At 35.8% G+C, this 17,069-nt stretch overlaps 1 protein-coding gene across 1 annotated transcript in view; it reads left to right on the top strand.

The window, feature by feature from the left end:
• Nucleotides 1–2,849: 2,849 nt before the first annotated feature.
• Nucleotides 2,850–17,069, top strand: part of VWDE (von Willebrand factor D and EGF domains) — a 91,982-nt gene continuing 77,762 nt past the window's right edge. Inside the window, 7 exon segments of the mRNA XM_065938458.1 lie at nucleotides 2,850–2,919; nucleotides 3,550–3,734; nucleotides 5,489–5,558; nucleotides 5,561–5,596; nucleotides 5,599–5,718; nucleotides 13,208–13,278; nucleotides 16,641–16,883. Of these exon segments, the coding sequence (XP_065794530.1) occupies nucleotides 2,850–2,919; nucleotides 3,550–3,734; nucleotides 5,489–5,558; nucleotides 5,561–5,596; nucleotides 5,599–5,718; nucleotides 13,208–13,278; nucleotides 16,641–16,883 (795 nt within the window).

Genomic DNA, 17,069 nt, shown 5'->3' with positions numbered 1-17,069 from the left:
AAAGTGTGTTGTTCCAGCTCTTTTTCCTTTATGATCTTCTGCCTATTTTTTTATTCATGTTGAAAGTGGGATATTAAAGTTCCAACTATTGCCTTTTTTTTTTTCATTAAGCAAGTAACTTTTTTTTTTTTTTTAATTTTATTAGTTGGAGGCCAATTACTTCACAACATTTCAGTGGGTTTTGTCATACATTGACACGAATCAGCCATAGAGTTACACGTATTCCCCATCCCGATCCCCCCTCCCACCTCCCTCTCCACCCGACTCCTCTGGGTCCTCCCAGTGCACCAGGCCCGAGCACTCGTCTCATGCATCTCACCTGGGCTAGTGATCTGTTTCACCATAGATAATATACATGCTGTTCTTTTGAAACATCCCACCCTCACCTTCTCCCACAGAGTTCAAAAGTCTGTTCTGTACTTCTGTGTCTCTTTTTCTGTTTTGCATATAGGGTTATCATTACCATCTTTCTAAATTCCATATATATGTGTTAGTATGCTGTAATGGATTTTCCAGGCAAGAGTACTGGAGTGGGTTGCCATTGCCTTCTCCACTGAGCAATATGCTCAGTCACTAAGTCATGTCCTTCTCTTTGCAACCCCATGGACTATATAACCCACCAGGCTCCTCTGTCCACGGAATTTCCAAAGAATACTGGAGTGGGTTGCCATTCTCTTCTCCAGTATACCAAAGTTTTTCTAATTATAAACTCAGATATGAAATGCCTGTCTTTAGGCATATAAATATATTTATCTATTAAAAATAAAATAATTTATTTAGTTTCTTGTCATATTTGTCTGTCACCCAGTTATGAATTAGGAAATAAGCTAGTCTTAGCCATTGTATTAACCAATATATTAACATAATACAGGTTACTTATATCTACAAACAAAACTATATCATTATATATCTATTATTTATAACTTGGCATGTTTTCCCAAAGTATTTGAAACCCAAATATTGCAGATTCTATTATATACTACCTAGCTTCTTTAAATCACTTTGAGAAGACAAAATAAGTGGAAATGTAAATTTTAATGTATATTTATATGCACTTTTGTTTTAAGGAAAAAATGTTATATTGTACATTTGCTAGAAAGCTTCACACATCATTCATGTCATGAAATTGTCTTATGAGTGAGATATGCTTGTAGAGTTATTCTTTTAATACTTTGAGGAGCTAGGCTTTCTGATTCCTGAATGGCAGTCCAAATCAGCCACAGTTAACTATGCTCCCTTCTAGAGTTAAGGTTGTAATGAGGTTTTTAAGAGTGTCACTAGCTCATTGCTAATAAAATTTAAGTTTTTTCTGCAGAGACCTTGAACATTTAAAGAGTGACTAGTCGATTTAGAGGGGAAAATTGTGAAATAAATAATGCAAAATATGAGCTATTATTAATTATACAATTAAGAATTTTCCTCTAAAATAAATATCAAATAAAAATTTAAAAATTTCTGTTCAAATATTATATGGTTCTTTAGTACTGTCATTGTCATAATGTGATTGCTTCTACATTTATGACATCATTGATTTTGGATTAGGAAACAGTTACTCAAAGCAGCAAAATCAAAGGAAATGTGAGAACTTCAGAAGTGCTTAGCAAGAAGAAATACTGCACAGAATAAACATGGAGTTATTGACGTTTTCCCCCAGATAAAATCTATTGCAGGATAAGCTCAGAGAAGACATTTCAATAATTATATAAACCTCACTAGTAATCTCATTTTAAGTATTTTCCTTGGTTTCTAACCATGTGCAATCTTCTGATACTGACAGGGAATTAGAATTATTTCAAAATTAAATCAAATGATAGCACATCCTCTGACTTCTACTCTCATACGTTTTATAAAATATTTAGTGTTGGCAAATTGAGATTGTCAAAGTCACTAGAGCCTTTGGGGACATTTATAACTGGTGAAACTAGAGACAAAAGGAAAAAGAACGTTTTGTGGTCATTCCTAAAATCTTTTACTGAAAAAATTCTTTAGGGAGATCTTTTATTTTGCAAAACAATACCCTTTTTTCCAAGTTTAATTGCTATAACTATAAACAAAAGCAAAACATTTTATAAGTTATACTTGTGAGACTGACATGCAAATTAATATCTCTAGTTTATTGTGCTCCTTGTTTTGTCTGGAAACTGATTTTTGTTTATCAACACTCTAACCTTAGGTTATATAATAACTATTTGAGAGTTTTATTCAGTTAGATAGACTTTTTCCATAGTTAGATACTTTAGTAATAATTAAATTTTTCTTTCCCTTTTCTATTTCAAAGATACTATCCTTACTGCAGTGTTTCCCTTGGACAAACAGAATACCTAACGTTGGGAGATTTTCTGCCTACTGTGTAAACAAGATACTCCAAACAAAGGCAGTTTCATGTGTTTCTCGTTATATAAGAGACAAGAACCTCAAACAAGAGCTGTATTTCCAGGATAACTGTTTTCATTGCTTTCTCTTCTCTCCTCTTGCTGGGAAGAGGCACTTTATGTTCTCTCTCTGCAAATTTGACAGAAAAAGTATCTTCCAAGCCAACCTCTGCTCAGAAAATGGCCTTCCTAAAAAGCTACAGAACTAGCTTTTCCTCCATTTTCTTCTCTTGTGTTTCCTTCAAAACTGTTCCCGTCCACCTCATTCACTTTCCTGTGCTTAGAAATGAAAATCAACTTCAATACTTTTATATTTAAAAAAGAATAAAATTTTAAAACTTCATATTTTTTTCCTGCACTAGAAAAAAATGCAAGAAACTTTAGTATGAGGGCATTTTATAAAAATTATACTAGTGTTAAAAGATTAGTTTAGTTTGCTGCATTTCAGGACCTGGCAGAGATGGGATTTGGGGGTGCATGTGGCTACTGTGGCAGAAAGCAGGTCATGGAGTGTCAGTTATGGCATTCAAACCTGGAGGACCCAGTTGTAGGAATAAACAAACCTTGACCCAAAGCAATCAGCAATTTTGTTGTTCAGTCACTAAGTTGAGCCCGACTCTTTGCGCCCCCAGGGACCGTGGCCTGAGAGGCTCCTCTGGCAAGAATACTGGAGTGAGTTGCCATTTCCTTCTCCAGGGGATTTTCCTGATCCAGGGTTCGAAACCATGACTCCTCCATTGCAGGCAGATTATCTATCACTGAGCCACTGGGGAAGCCCTTGACCAAATTAAATGAAAATAGGGACTCCCCTGGAGGTCCAGGGGTTAAGACCCCATGCTTCCAATGCAGGGGACACGAGTTTGATCCATGTTCAGGGAACTAAAATCCCACAAGCTGCATGGCCAAAAACCACCCCCCCCCCCCCAATGAAAATAAAGTCCTTGAAGCTCAAATATCTCAAAAACACATTCTAAAGAATTTGTTGATTAGCTGATTGTATTTATGGAAAGCACATATTAAGTCATTTTTGTTTTAGCAAGTGATCATGATATTTCAGATGGTCTTTATGTACACTTGGGGTTTTTTTGCTCTGTTTTTGTTTTGGGAATCAATTTTAATTGAGGACTGAACTATGTCAATGAAGAAATTTATAAAGACATCTACCTTTCCAATCTAGCTCCGGAGTGCTTTTCTGGGGGAAACCAGTTTCTTCAGAGCCCTTATTGAAATGTCCATTTTGACTCCTTTCACCTCCAGCAGTCAGACATTCAAGACCTGATAAGTGACCACTCCCTTTCTCCTGGATGGTATCAATTTCTGCTCTTTGACAGACCTGCTGAGATGCCGACCAAATGTGTTGAGGTATCAACTCAATGTTAGCTCCATGTGCTTTTTCTTAAGTATTTTTTGCTATACGGATTGAATCCTGTTACAACCAATTTATAACTCACACTGCAATATTTTAATTTTTCATCAAGATTAAGTTAATCTGAGGGAGTTTTCCCATACTCCTCTATTCTGACAATAATAGTAATAGTTAATGTAATACTCAACAGTCCACCAAGTGTTTTTATTACAATGTTTATAGAAGACAGTCTAGCATCATTATTCTCACCATATAATACAGGAAATATATTTTTAGGGATTAACACTTGTAGAGTCACCTAGATAGCAGGTCAGATAGCCAAGTTTTGATCACAGGCAGTCAGTCTCCAGGGTTCGTGTACTTAACCTCAGTAACTTGCAAATAGTAAAATACTGCCTATTTTACGTCCCTCAGTTCTTGCCTGCTTAACAGAAGGATTATGTCTTAACAGAAGCCTCATTTTCTTTATCATTGCATGTGTGCATGCCAACTTGCTTCAGTCATGTCCGGCTCTTTGTGACCCTATGGACTGTAGCCTGCCAGGCTCCTCTGTCCATGGGATTCTCCAGGTAAAAATATTCCTAACCCAAAGATCGAACCCACATCTCTCGCATTTCCTGCATTGGCAGGTGGATTCTTTACCACTGAGCCACCTGGGAAGCCCTTTCTTTGTTGTTACCCACATTTTAAATTATTATACCCACATTTAAAAAATTTCAAAAAGTGGGAATTATTTTCCTTTTTTAGGTATGTAATGTAGAAAGGACTTGGGAAAGATATCCAAATTTGGCTTCAAGTGAGGCTTTAAAACTTCATTTGTTTCCCCAAATTGCTAACCAGTTGGTCCGTCACCAGATTTTCAGCAATCCTTTCTTTCTCCCCTGATTTTTTGATGCCTCCTCCACTTTGCACTAACATCTTACAAATATTATTTTCAGAAAATTTTCAAGAAATCTCCAAGATCACTTTATCTTTGTGCTATATATTAAGATGACTTCAGATTGACTTGTCTTAGGATGTATCAGCTATTCAGTAAATCCACTGATACTGAATTTCTCTAGTTCACAATATAAATGAATAATAATAAATGTAATAAAGGTATTTTAATTGAAAAATACTGTATTGATTATGAGAAAGTTACCCTTAAATTTATGAGCTTTATGAGCTTATGAGCTTTCCAGGTGGCTCAAGTGGTAAAGAATCCATATGCAAATGCAGGAGATGCAGGCAGGAGATGCAGGCAGGAGATGCAGTCAGTCTCTGGGTCAGGAAGATCCCCTGGAGGAAATGGTTACCCACTCCAGTATTCTTGCCTGGAAAATTCCATGGACAGAGGAGTCTGGTAGGCTACAGTCCATGGGGTCACAAAGAATCAGAAATGACTGAGCACACAAACACGTACCCTTAAATTTACTATTTATGACTTTATCTTTTCTTTTATGGTATAGGCACAAGTTATTAGATTTTTTGATGATTGATACTTTAATATTTTAAATATTTTTAAATATTAAAATATGGATGGCATCACTGATTCGATGGACATGAGTTTGAGCAGGTTCCAGGAATTGGTGATGGACAGGGAAGCCTGGGGTGCTGCAGGCCATGGGGTCACAGAGAGTCAGACACGACTGAGCGACTGAACTGACCTTTAATATTTTAAAGGTTGTTTGAAAGAAGATGTAAAATTGATGTATCTACCATGTATGAAAACAAATTGGTGTTTCAGTTTTTGCTTTCTCTGCTTCAAAAGCTGAACCACTGTGGAACACAGGCCCCCATCTGGCTGTCTCTGAAGGATTCGGAAACACTGCCTCCACCGGGGGACTCACACCACTGACAGCTTGTGCCACAAGGCAGTTTTGCTCAGCACTGTGGAAGACTGCTGTCTTTTTCAAATCCCGGCGTCTGCATGGAACCGTGGAAAGTTTTTTGTGTACTTCCTACAGCCCGCTCAAGGATGCATGGGATATTGTTCAGAAGGTAAGAAAACATGTGTAATGCACATGAATTGCTAGTGTTGGAACTCTGTTTATTGGTGTGTTTGTGCCATCCTCTGGATGGCGTTTATGGAGCTAACGGAGTTTATGGAGCTCAGTAAGATACTTGGTTTACTATTATTGCTAAAATGAGGCTAAATTTCTGGTTTAAATTGGCCACATTTGTTAAGGGTTCTTTGCCAAGATATTCAAATCGTCAAAATTATTTGTTAATGTGGAAGTGCAAACAATTAATATCAGCAATGGTAATGTATATTGATACCATTTATCTACTAATAACATTCAGTAGGAAGTACCTTTCTCCTTTATGGTATTCTTCAGCTCAGTTCAATCGTTCAGTCGTGTCCGACTTTGTGACCCCATGGGCTGCAGCACACCAGGCTTCCCTGTCCATAACCAACTCTTGGAGCTTACTCAGACTTATGTCCATCAAGTCGGTGATGCCATCCAACCATCTCATCCTCTGTTGTCCCCGTTCCCCTCCCACCTCAATCTTTCCCATCATCAGGGTCTTTTCCAATGAGTCAGTTCTTCACATCAGGTGGCAAAAGTACTGGAGTTTCAGCTTCAGCGTCAGTCCTTCCAATGAATATTCAGAACTGATTTCCTTTAGAATGGGCTGGTTGGATCTCCTTGCAGTCCAAGAGACTCCCAAGAGTCTTCTACACCACAGTTCAAAAGCATCAATTCTTCAGTGCTCAGCTTACTCAAAGTCATAACCCCAGTCTAATCATCAGCAAGTTCACATAAACCCAAATTGAGAAACATTCCACAAAACATGTAAATAGTACTATTTAGAAATGTCAAAATCAAAGAAAACCGTGAAAGAGTAAGAAATTGTCAATGATTGGAGAGGACTAAGCAAGCATGAGAAATGCATCATGAAGATATACTGGACTGAGTAACTAGAACTTATTAGAAAAGAACACTCATGAGAAACTGGTAAAAATCTAAACAGAGACTTCAGTTTATTTACGAGTAGAGTCCTAAAGGCAATTTTTTAGTTTTGACAAATGTATCATGGTTTTTAGTAAGTGAACATTAGTGGAACATGGATAAAGATGATAAGGGATAGCTGTGTATTTTTTTTGCAAACTTTGTGTGAATATAAATCATTTTAAAATAAAATGCTCATCACAAAACAAACCAAAATTATTTTGGAAAGCAAAGCAAACTGTGAATGCAATAGGGATTGACTGTACAGGGATGCATCTTACAAGGCACCTGAGAAATGTCTCTGAATAGGTGATGAACTTGAGCTGAGCTCTGAATGAAGAGAAAGGTGGGAAAAAGCATTCCAGGTTAAAAAGTACAGCCAATGAGAACGTCCTTAGATAGCTGTAAAGATGGACACTCGAGGAACTGAAGGAGAAACCACATGGCAGAAACACTGAGCAGATGATCCCTAGGAGGTGAGATCAGATGAGATGAATGTGGAAGGGAGGATCTATAGGGCCTGTAGACCATGGTAAGAACTTACATTTAGTCCTAACTGCAATAAAGTCTTATGGGATTTTAAATAGGTGAATAACAGAATCTGAGGATTGTACTGAAAAGGCTACCATTCCTGTAGAAGACTCTATCTAGGAGGCTATTGCATTAATTCAGTAGAAAGATGGCAGTGGTTTAGGGGTTGGGGGAGGTGGAAATGGCTTAGACTAGTGGCAAAGGAAAGAGGGTACTGAGTTGAGATGTCTTTCAGAAATGGAAGCTCATGTATTAGATATGGGAGAAGATGGCAATAGAGAAACCAAGAACAACATCTAGGTTTTTTCCTTGAGTAACTGGGATGGGACAGACTGAGAACAGTCACACTGGCTGAGGAGAGAGAGGAAGCAAGAATTCTGTTTTGGCCTGTTATCTAAGAGGCGGCATGAGATATACAGACGTAAAATACACATCAGATGTGTGACCTTGACACTGATCATGGTATTGACTGAGGATGTTGGAGAATAAGGACTCTTACTGGGATCCCCAAAATACTGTCATGGAGCTCAGAATTGACAACTAATGAATCCATTCCTTTTCTTTTACAGCTTAATTATGACTCTGAACTCTTTGAAAATAGACAATGTACTCTTTACATCAATAGCAGTATTTAATAGAACTAGTGGCCCAACTCAGCTGCAAGGAACTCAAAATAGAAACTACATAATGGTGATTTTTTTTTACTTTGGAGGCTTAGACAAGTATGAAGCTGATAAAGGAGGGATTTATTCCTGTTGAAGATGGGGGGTAGTGTGCTGATAGGTAACCAGGTTATGGGGGAAAACCAGTCCCCTACTGATTTATTATCTGATCTCATCCATATGTAGGAGACTGAAAATGCTGGGAAATACTGCTGGGTTTGCCTACAGTAGGCAAACATTGCTTCAGCAAATAATAATCGTATGGGTAACATCTGGGCTTCCAGGGTTGGCACTAGTGGTAAAGAACCCACCTGCCAATGCAGGAGACTTAAGAGACAAGGGTTTGATCCCTGGGTTGGAAAGATCTCCTGGAGGTGGGCACAGCAACCCACTCCAGTATTCTTGCCTGGACAATCCCGTGGAAAGAGGAGCTTGATGGGCTACAGTCCATAGGGTCACAAAGAGTCAGACACAACTGAAGTGACAGTATGCGCGCGCACACACACACACACACATATGCATGGGTTACATCTACGAACATTTTCATCCTGAGATTACTAGACTCACCAAATTAGAAAACACCAAATGACACAAATACAGCAAAAAAATGGCAAAGAATATACATTATAAATTACAATTAATTTCAGTAAGTTACAATTGAAAAGATTAAAAGTTGTAAAGAATACTGGAGGTAAGGAGAAGATGAAATTTATAATGTGGTGTCGTCAAAGAAAGCCTTTTCTGAGCACAGGGCACTGACTCTGAGAGTTTGAAAGTGAACAGCCCTTGGTCAAATAAAGAGTGAGGGAAGGAACTTCCCAGATAGCAACAGTAATAATGGATGGCCTTAATGTGATTAGGATAGGGTATACTCACAAAGATGTTGGATCTCAGTGAGCATGTGAGAGCTAATAAAACATGTTGGAAGGGCAGTGGGCCTGATATTTACGAGCTCTGCATTTCATTCTCTGTGCACTGAAAAGTCTTTGGAGAATTAGCCTGAAAGAGTCAGTTAGTAAATGTTCACATTCCTTACACAGCTGCTGGCCAACTAAACCTGGCTGCAGGCAGTATGTTCAGTAGGGAAGGGTAGTATCTGCTCAGTTAGTAAAGCTCGTGTCTTTCACCAGAAAGGAGAAAACCCAGAGAGACACATTAGCTTCACTCAGTGGCCAAGCTGAGTGAATATTTTCAAATATTTTGAAAAATATTGTGGGTTTTCTTTTTAAAGTATTTTTCAGTATTCTTTACACCATATTTTTTCAACACTTTTTACACATCATGGTACCTCAGACTGTAAAGAATTTGCTTGCAGTGCCGGAGACCCGGCTTTGATCCTTGAGTCGGGAAGATCCCGTGGAGAAGGGAATAGCTACCCACTTCAGTATTCTTGCTTGGAGAATCCCATGGACAGAGGAGCCTGGCAGGCTACAGTCGATGGGGCTGCAAAGAATCGGACACGACTGATGACTAACATACTTTTTATAAAATTTCAAATAATGCTATCAAATATTTATGTAAAATTTTGCAGATGTTTCAATGGAAAAAACCAACAATTTACCAACATTGGTGGTGGTGGTGGTGGTTTAGTCACTAAGTCGTGTCCAACTCTTGCGACCCCATGGACTGTAAACTGCCAGGCTCCTCTGTCCATGGGATTCTCCAGACAAGAATACTGGGGTAGGTTGCCATTTGCTTCTCCAGGGGATCTTCCCAATTCAGGAGTTGAACCTGGGTCTCCTGCATTTCAGGCAGATTCTTTACTGACTGAGCTATGAGAGAAGTCCCATTAGTTTAAGAAATAGTGGCAACTGTTTGAAAAAAAAAAAAGAAAACTTTTACCCTAGAAAATAGCATAACATACAAATAATTACTTCAACAGAAACTTTATTTTGTTATTGTTTGCATTGAATTTAGAAACTCAGTATTTAAAATTTGCATTTCACAACATGTCCTTAAAACTTAAGAAATATTTCCTGTTTTATTGATATCATTACTACTCACTCAGTTTCTGAAACCTAAATAGTCAGAATTATTTCTCTCATGCTCCATATTCGAGTCTTCTTACTGGTTTTAGGGAAAGGAAGATGATTGCTATTTTTTATTTTTAATATACAAGTTAGTCAAACATATACATAATTATCCTCTCTGATATGCCAGTAAAAGCTTACCCTGAAGTACCATTTAGACTTCAGTTAAGCTTCATAGATGGCAAACAAAAATGTCACTTAATCCTCTTAAGAATTTCTTTTTCTTGCTTAGTAAGAATCTGGGACAAAAGTTCAATAACGATGATGATTTGGCCACTTTACAATGCCAGGTTGAGGTCTCTGTGAGTCTCTAGGCTCTTCCTGCATGGTGACAGGATGAAGGTCCAGGTTTAACTTTTTTATGTGCTTTTAGACAGAATAAAATGAAAAACCTAAAGGCTGAAAGACAGCTGGTGGTAACTGAAACTTGTCCCCTTTTAAGGAGCTTATTTGGGAAAAACATCACAACTACTTCAGATTTCCCTGGCTCTTCTCGGTTTTATCTTCAATGAGACTATGAAATGTTTTTTCACTTGAATATATTTCTACCCCAAACCTATGGTGATTGGGTAGGCAACAGTCAGTCATATTTACCTTAAAAACCATCAAAAAAGCAAAAATTAAGAAAAAATATCTCACTTTAATATTCTCATGACTAGGTTTTGTTTTTTATAATTCATATGTCATTTTCACACAATTTATCTACCCTTAGTGATTGTTAGAAGCCAAATAAGAAAAGAAACATTGATTTAAGATTATACTTGTAAAGAATGTCATTCAAACAAAAAATTGAATGCTTTTATTAGAATAATGCATGGAAAAATATTTTTCACATTTTACATATTTAGTTAGCAAAATAGTCCTTGAACTATACATGAAGAGGCAACATATCAATTGAAAGCAGGCTATGAGAAATTAAGATTGTATTCTAGAAAGCCTACAGCACCCATGAAAAAAATATCATAGCTAATCAACCAACAAAGAGATAAAACGGAATCATAAAATATACTGTTTGCTTGAGGCAGAAAAATGTGAAAAGTGCCAATAAGACAAATAGAAAACAACAGCATGGTAAATTTAAACCCTACAATATCAATAATCAATTAAACAAAAATGATCTAAAATCTCAACTGAAAGTCAGAAATGGTCAAATTGGATAGAAAAGTAAGACACAACTATGGGCTGCCTAGAAAAACCAACTTTAAAGATTTTTAAAAGTAAGGTTGAAAGTGTAAGAGTAGAAAAAGATATACTTAGGTAACACAAATCACAAGGAATCTTGAGTGGCTAAATTAATAGACAAAGATTATAGAGCAGAGAATATTACATGGAAAGGCAACATTCATTTCCTAATGATAAGAGTCAACTGAACAACAGAACATAAAAATCTAAATCCTTAATGTACCTAACAACAGAGATTCAAAATATATGAAGCAAACTTATCCATCTTCAAGAAGAAATAGACAAATCTATGGTCTATGTTGGAGATTAATGCCCATCTGTCAGTAATTGAGCATGCAGAAATAATAGCAAAGTGGAGGAAAATCCATATTATCCACAAATCGCAAAATTGGAGGAGGCTAGGCAATCAGTATTATTTACAAATTGTACATGAAGCATTTAGTGAGATATAACACATTCTGGGCCTTAATTAAGGAAATTAGAATATTAGAAAAAGTTTGAAGTTAATTAAAAGAAAAACCTACTAAACATCTATATTGGAAAAGAATAGTCACAAACTATAGACCTCAGCTTATATACTGAGCCTAGAAGTACAGATGAGACCCAGAGTAAGCAGGAAATGGAAGTAACGGTTAGAGTGAAAATCACTGAAACAATACACAAAACAGAAAACTCAAGAAAATCAAAAGGTAGTTCTTTGAGAAATTCGAGGAAATTAATAAGTCCATAGCCAATTCAATCAATAAAAAAGAGAAGATAGAAACTACCAGTATCAGGAATAGCAGACGTAACAGAACTACAGATTCTACATATATTACAAGAAAGGATTATTATGAATAACTCTGCCAATGAACGCAACATAAATGAAGAAGACAAATTTCTTGAAATACACAAAATGAAAGCTCATTCAAAATAAATAACTTCAACAATCCTATGTATATTCAATAAACTGTATTTCTAGTTAAAATCTATCACACAAAACAAAAAAGTCATGCCCAGATGACTTAGGAATTCTTCCCAACATGTAGGGAGGAAATACTACCAATTTCACACAACTCTTCCAAAAAATATAGAAAAGGGATAGCTAAACTTCTGTGAGGTCAGCATTATTCCAAAAGTAAAACCAGATACAGGCATTACAAGAAAACTATGGAGCAACATCCCTCATGAATATAAATACATATGACCAAAAAAAAAAAAAATGCACATGAAAAAAATCACACAATGGAACATTAGTTTGGGTTGCAAATAACAGAAAACAAGTAGAAATAATGTAAAAAGAAAATCAACACTAAGGTTTTAGGATATGTCATTGAATCTGAGGAAGAGTTAAATGGAACACCTCAGAGAGTGTGGGCAAGAGAACAACTCCATAATCTTAGCCATAGGAATCTGCCTGGTGGCTCAGATGGTAAAGAGTCCGCCTGTGATGTGAGAGACCTGGGTTCAATCCCTGGGTTGGGAAGATACCCTTGGGGAGGGCATGGCAACCCATTCGAGTATTCTTATCTGGAGAATCCCCACGAACAGAGGAGCTTGACAAGCTACGGTCCATTGGGTGGAAGCGGCATGGGGGCTGGGGAGGGTCACAGAGAGTCCAACACGACTGACAGCTAAGCACACACAGACATTCCTATAGCGCTCCATTATTCACCTGTCTCAGTTTTCAACTCCTCATCTCTGTTTGGTTCTAAATTCTTCTGAGAAGCAATCTGATGAGCCTATCTTTGTTCAGAATGTGCTGGACTTGACATTGGGGCATAAGTACTACCATGACAGTGGCAGACTCAGTTTTGTAATCCTGTGCATGATTATGGTGGAGGCAATTCCTAAGGAAGAGGTGTCCAAGTGAGTGCTATAAATCTCTGGAGACTGTAATGTTTCATTACTTAACAATGCAGACTAAAATTTAGAATCCAAGATCTGAAAGCTAAAATTGCTTCAAAATATGTTTCCAAATTATCTTCATTTGATCTCAGCCTGAAAAGGGAAAAAAAAGTATTATAAAAGAAAAATGAGAACTAGTAAATCTTAACCTATATTAAAACATACTTCTCCAAAAAATTGTCCTCTTAGATATCTGTCACCTGTTTATCAGTTGGATAAATCTATAAACCTTAACCTTTTGCAGCTGTTTCTGATGCAAATTTATACCCATGTGGCCCTGATGAAACTGAAATTGCTTCTAAATTATTTCCAAGAGCATATGAATTTATAACCTATGAAAAATAGTAGTATGTATGTATATATGTTTACACACATGTTGATTAACTCTTTGTAAAGATCAGCTAGAGTGCAATAGCTTTGGTTTATTTAGACAGAAATTACCAGTATATTTTTAAATAAGAGGAAATTAAGAATAAATTCTGAATTCACTGTTCTATGTTATTATAGATTTGGGCTGGTAGTTTCTCTTAGGAAAATTTTCTGTGTATTTTTTCACTAAAACAGTTTGTTTTTAACAATGTACTTATAAACCAATAACTTCCAAAGGTTTTTATTTTCTGTAACTTACTTTATGTGTTGAAATACAGTAAGATTTGACAATAGTCTAGTGGATATGAAAAATAAAAATCACTTTATTATGCCTTTAAGAAATAGTCTTGAAACTGGCAGAGGTATAGGGAGTTGGGTATATTTGTATCCTATAGATATATGTGTATATTGGTAGAATCTTTTCATGAGAAAATCTGGCAATTCATCTCAACAGCCTTAAAAATTCACATGTATTTATTTCTAGGAATTCCACTTTCAAAACCTACCTAAAGAAATATTTAATTATAAGAGCATTTTTCAAATAATATGAAAAATTTGCACATATCCAGTAACTGCTGGTTGATTCAATATTTTTGATCCATGCATCATGATAAAATACTCTGTAAACAATATTAAGATGCAAGAATACATACTTTGACCTTAGTAGTAGTCTTGGTCAGTTCAGTTCAGTTCAGTTCAGTTCAGTCACTCAGTCATGTCTGACACTTTGCGACCCCATGAATCGCAGCACGCCAGGCCTCCCTGTCCATCACCAACTCCCGGAGTTTACTCAAACTCATGTCCATACTTTGTACCAAATAAGCTTGAAAGATAAACCCAAAAATGTTCATGGTGGTCCCTTCCCAATCTATATTTTTCATTTTCTAATTTAAATTTTTAAAAGTTATTTCATATGTTAAGGCCCCCTTCCTGTAACAAAAACTCTAAATAGTTGTCTAATAAAATTTATGATGTCTAGCTAAATAGGGGGCAAGAATTAAAATTATTTATTGAAACATTAGCCTTTTTGTAAGGTTTGTTGCTAAAATATGTTAATAATTATATGGTGATATACTGAATGAAAGAGGAATTACTGACATATAATTAATATAACTGAAAAAAGTATCTTTAATGGTGAAATAAACCATATTTACATAAAATGAATCAGGATAAATAATATAAAATTTAGATACCAGCTCTTTGTCTTTAAAAAGTAGTACTAGAATAATCCTCAAATCACTGTGTTGTTTTTCTATGCCCTATTTCATTTGCAAATGGATTTTCCAGCCCATTTTCCTAGCGCTGTCTAAATAAGCAATTGTTATATCTCAAAGTCTCAGTTTGATTATACCCTGTTATAAGAGAATAAAATAGTATCCTTAATAATAGTAACATTAACCATAAAGTATAATTTTTTCTGCATTAGAGACTTGGATTTTCTTTTATCATACACTTATATTAAAGTAAAATCACTTCTCCCTCTTGAATAAACAATAAATTTAAGCCACCTGTTATGCTACTCAGAATATTTGTGTAATTAATTGGAAAAATTGCAGTACAAAGTCACACACAATTTGAGAAAGCAACACTTGAGTGAAAATATTGAGTCAAAAGTCAACAGATACACCTTCAGGATAAAATAGAGAATACATTACAGCAGGTGCTTTGTTAGAACTGACAAAGTGATAATTGTGCCTTTCAAGCAGAAATAATATATCTGTTGTTGTTTTGAAGTCTTTTTCTTTATATTTTAGCAAATGTTTTTTGATCTACATTGTTGCAAGCAGTGGTTAGCTTACCCAAATAGAGGATGCCAATTGATTAAAAAATTAATTTCATGATTTATTTTCTTTTCAGTCATTTGTTATCTCTTCCTAGTAATCATTTCCATAGATAGTTCTTCCCTATTTGGAAATAAATTTAGCACTTTTTTTAAGTTTATTTAATAGAAAATTTTCATTCAGATATGTAATTTTTCAAAAATCATACATATTCCAAAGTAGTCTATTATTTCCTTCAAATCTAGATAATGATTTGGCCTAATGTTTAAAATGTTTGGCAAAATATTTATTACTTAGATTAATTTGAAGACAGTTCATTTGTTATTGGGATTTTGTAACTAGATATCTAACAAATAATTCTTTAAAATATCTGAAATTACATAAGTTTGTTCCCCTCACATTTAGACTAAGGTCTCAGAATTTTCCAAAATCTACATTACAGAATTGAGAAAATTATTTTGTGATTATCATAAAATTAATTACAGTGCACATCATAGAAAATATTTGTATATTTTAGGACATTTAAAAAATCTTACTTTTAATATTTATCTGTCAGATATTTTTCTCTTTTCTAAAATAGAACAACAACAAAAAAATCAAAAGCTATTTTGAAACATTTAGATTCCCCTGCTTTAATCTTGAAAATGCCCAGGGCTAAAAATTGTAAAATCTTCCTGAGTTCCTAGAGAAACTTTAAACTTTTTTAACCTCATAAAAATGAAAAGAATAAGACTATTGTTTAACACTTAATATTTTTCACTGCTGCTCCTACTGCTGCTAAGTCTCTTCAGTTGTGTCTGACTCTGTGCAACCCCATAGACGGCAGCCCACCAGGCTCCCCCGTCCCTGGGATTCTCCAGGCAAGAACACTGGAGTGGGTTGCCATTTCCTTCTCTGAATATTTTCCACTAACATAGTATAATCACTTCTGTAATGAACATCTCTTTCAACCCAGAATGATGATGGATTGGGTTAAGAGAGTAACTTATAAGAGTAAAAGGGTAAAGCATTTGATTTTGCATTATCATGACTATTTTTATAATGGGAAATTATAAAGTAGAAATCCTATTTTATTTGTTCCTTTTTTTTTTTTAGAAAAGATAATTGCTTAACAGAAAGTAAATTCCTTTTCAAGAGCTAGACTTTTCAAGAGTAGTCATATTCAACATGCATTAATATAAGCTTGATAAGCTAACATATTTCTTTGCTATCAATATCTATGAGATTATGAGTCAGAGTAAGAATATGGTACTTTGCTGATTGCTAGAGAATAATTGTGGAGAAGGAAATGGCAACCCACTCCAGTGTTCTTGCCGGGAGGATCCCAGGGACGGGGGAGCCTGGTGATTTGCTGTCTCTGGGGTCGCACAGAGTCGGACACGACTGAAGCGACTTAGCAGAGAATAATTATTTTTCTAAATGTATTTTACATTTCCTTAATATAAACCCCTGAGTTACAGTTTCCATGAGCTTTCCCATAACAACTCTGTAAGATGACCAACCACAAATTTTCTCCCACCAGGTCAGCTGTCTGCCTCTTTACCACCACCACCTCCAGGAAGGCCAGAGGCTGTGGTGGAGCTTATTGAGTCCAGGCTTTTCTGTAGGTATGCTTTTGATGTTTTCCCTACAAACAACTCGGTGGGATTTCACATAGCTTGGTCTAGGCTTTCTTCTCAAGAAATCAAAGAAGAGCTGAAATAAAAGACCACAGTTCAGGCATTCTCTCTTTTAGAACTGGATGGTATAAATCTCAGACTTGAAGACAAGGTATGTTCAAAAAGTTGGATTTTCTTTTATTTTCATAAATGTGTTAATTTTCAAAAATGGATTTTAAAATTGGAAGTGGGGACGAATTGGGAGATTAGCATTGACACATATATAGTCCTGTAAAATAGCTAGCTAGAGGGAACCTGCTATATGTAAAGCACAGGGCGCTCAGCTCAGTGGTCTGAA

This window comes from Muntiacus reevesi, chromosome 6 (genome assembly GCF_963930625.1).
Source record: "Muntiacus reevesi chromosome 6, mMunRee1.1, whole genome shotgun sequence".
Taxonomy (NCBI): Eukaryota; Metazoa; Chordata; class Mammalia; order Artiodactyla; family Cervidae; genus Muntiacus; species Muntiacus reevesi.
This window is presented reverse-complemented; position numbering and strand designations above follow the sequence as displayed.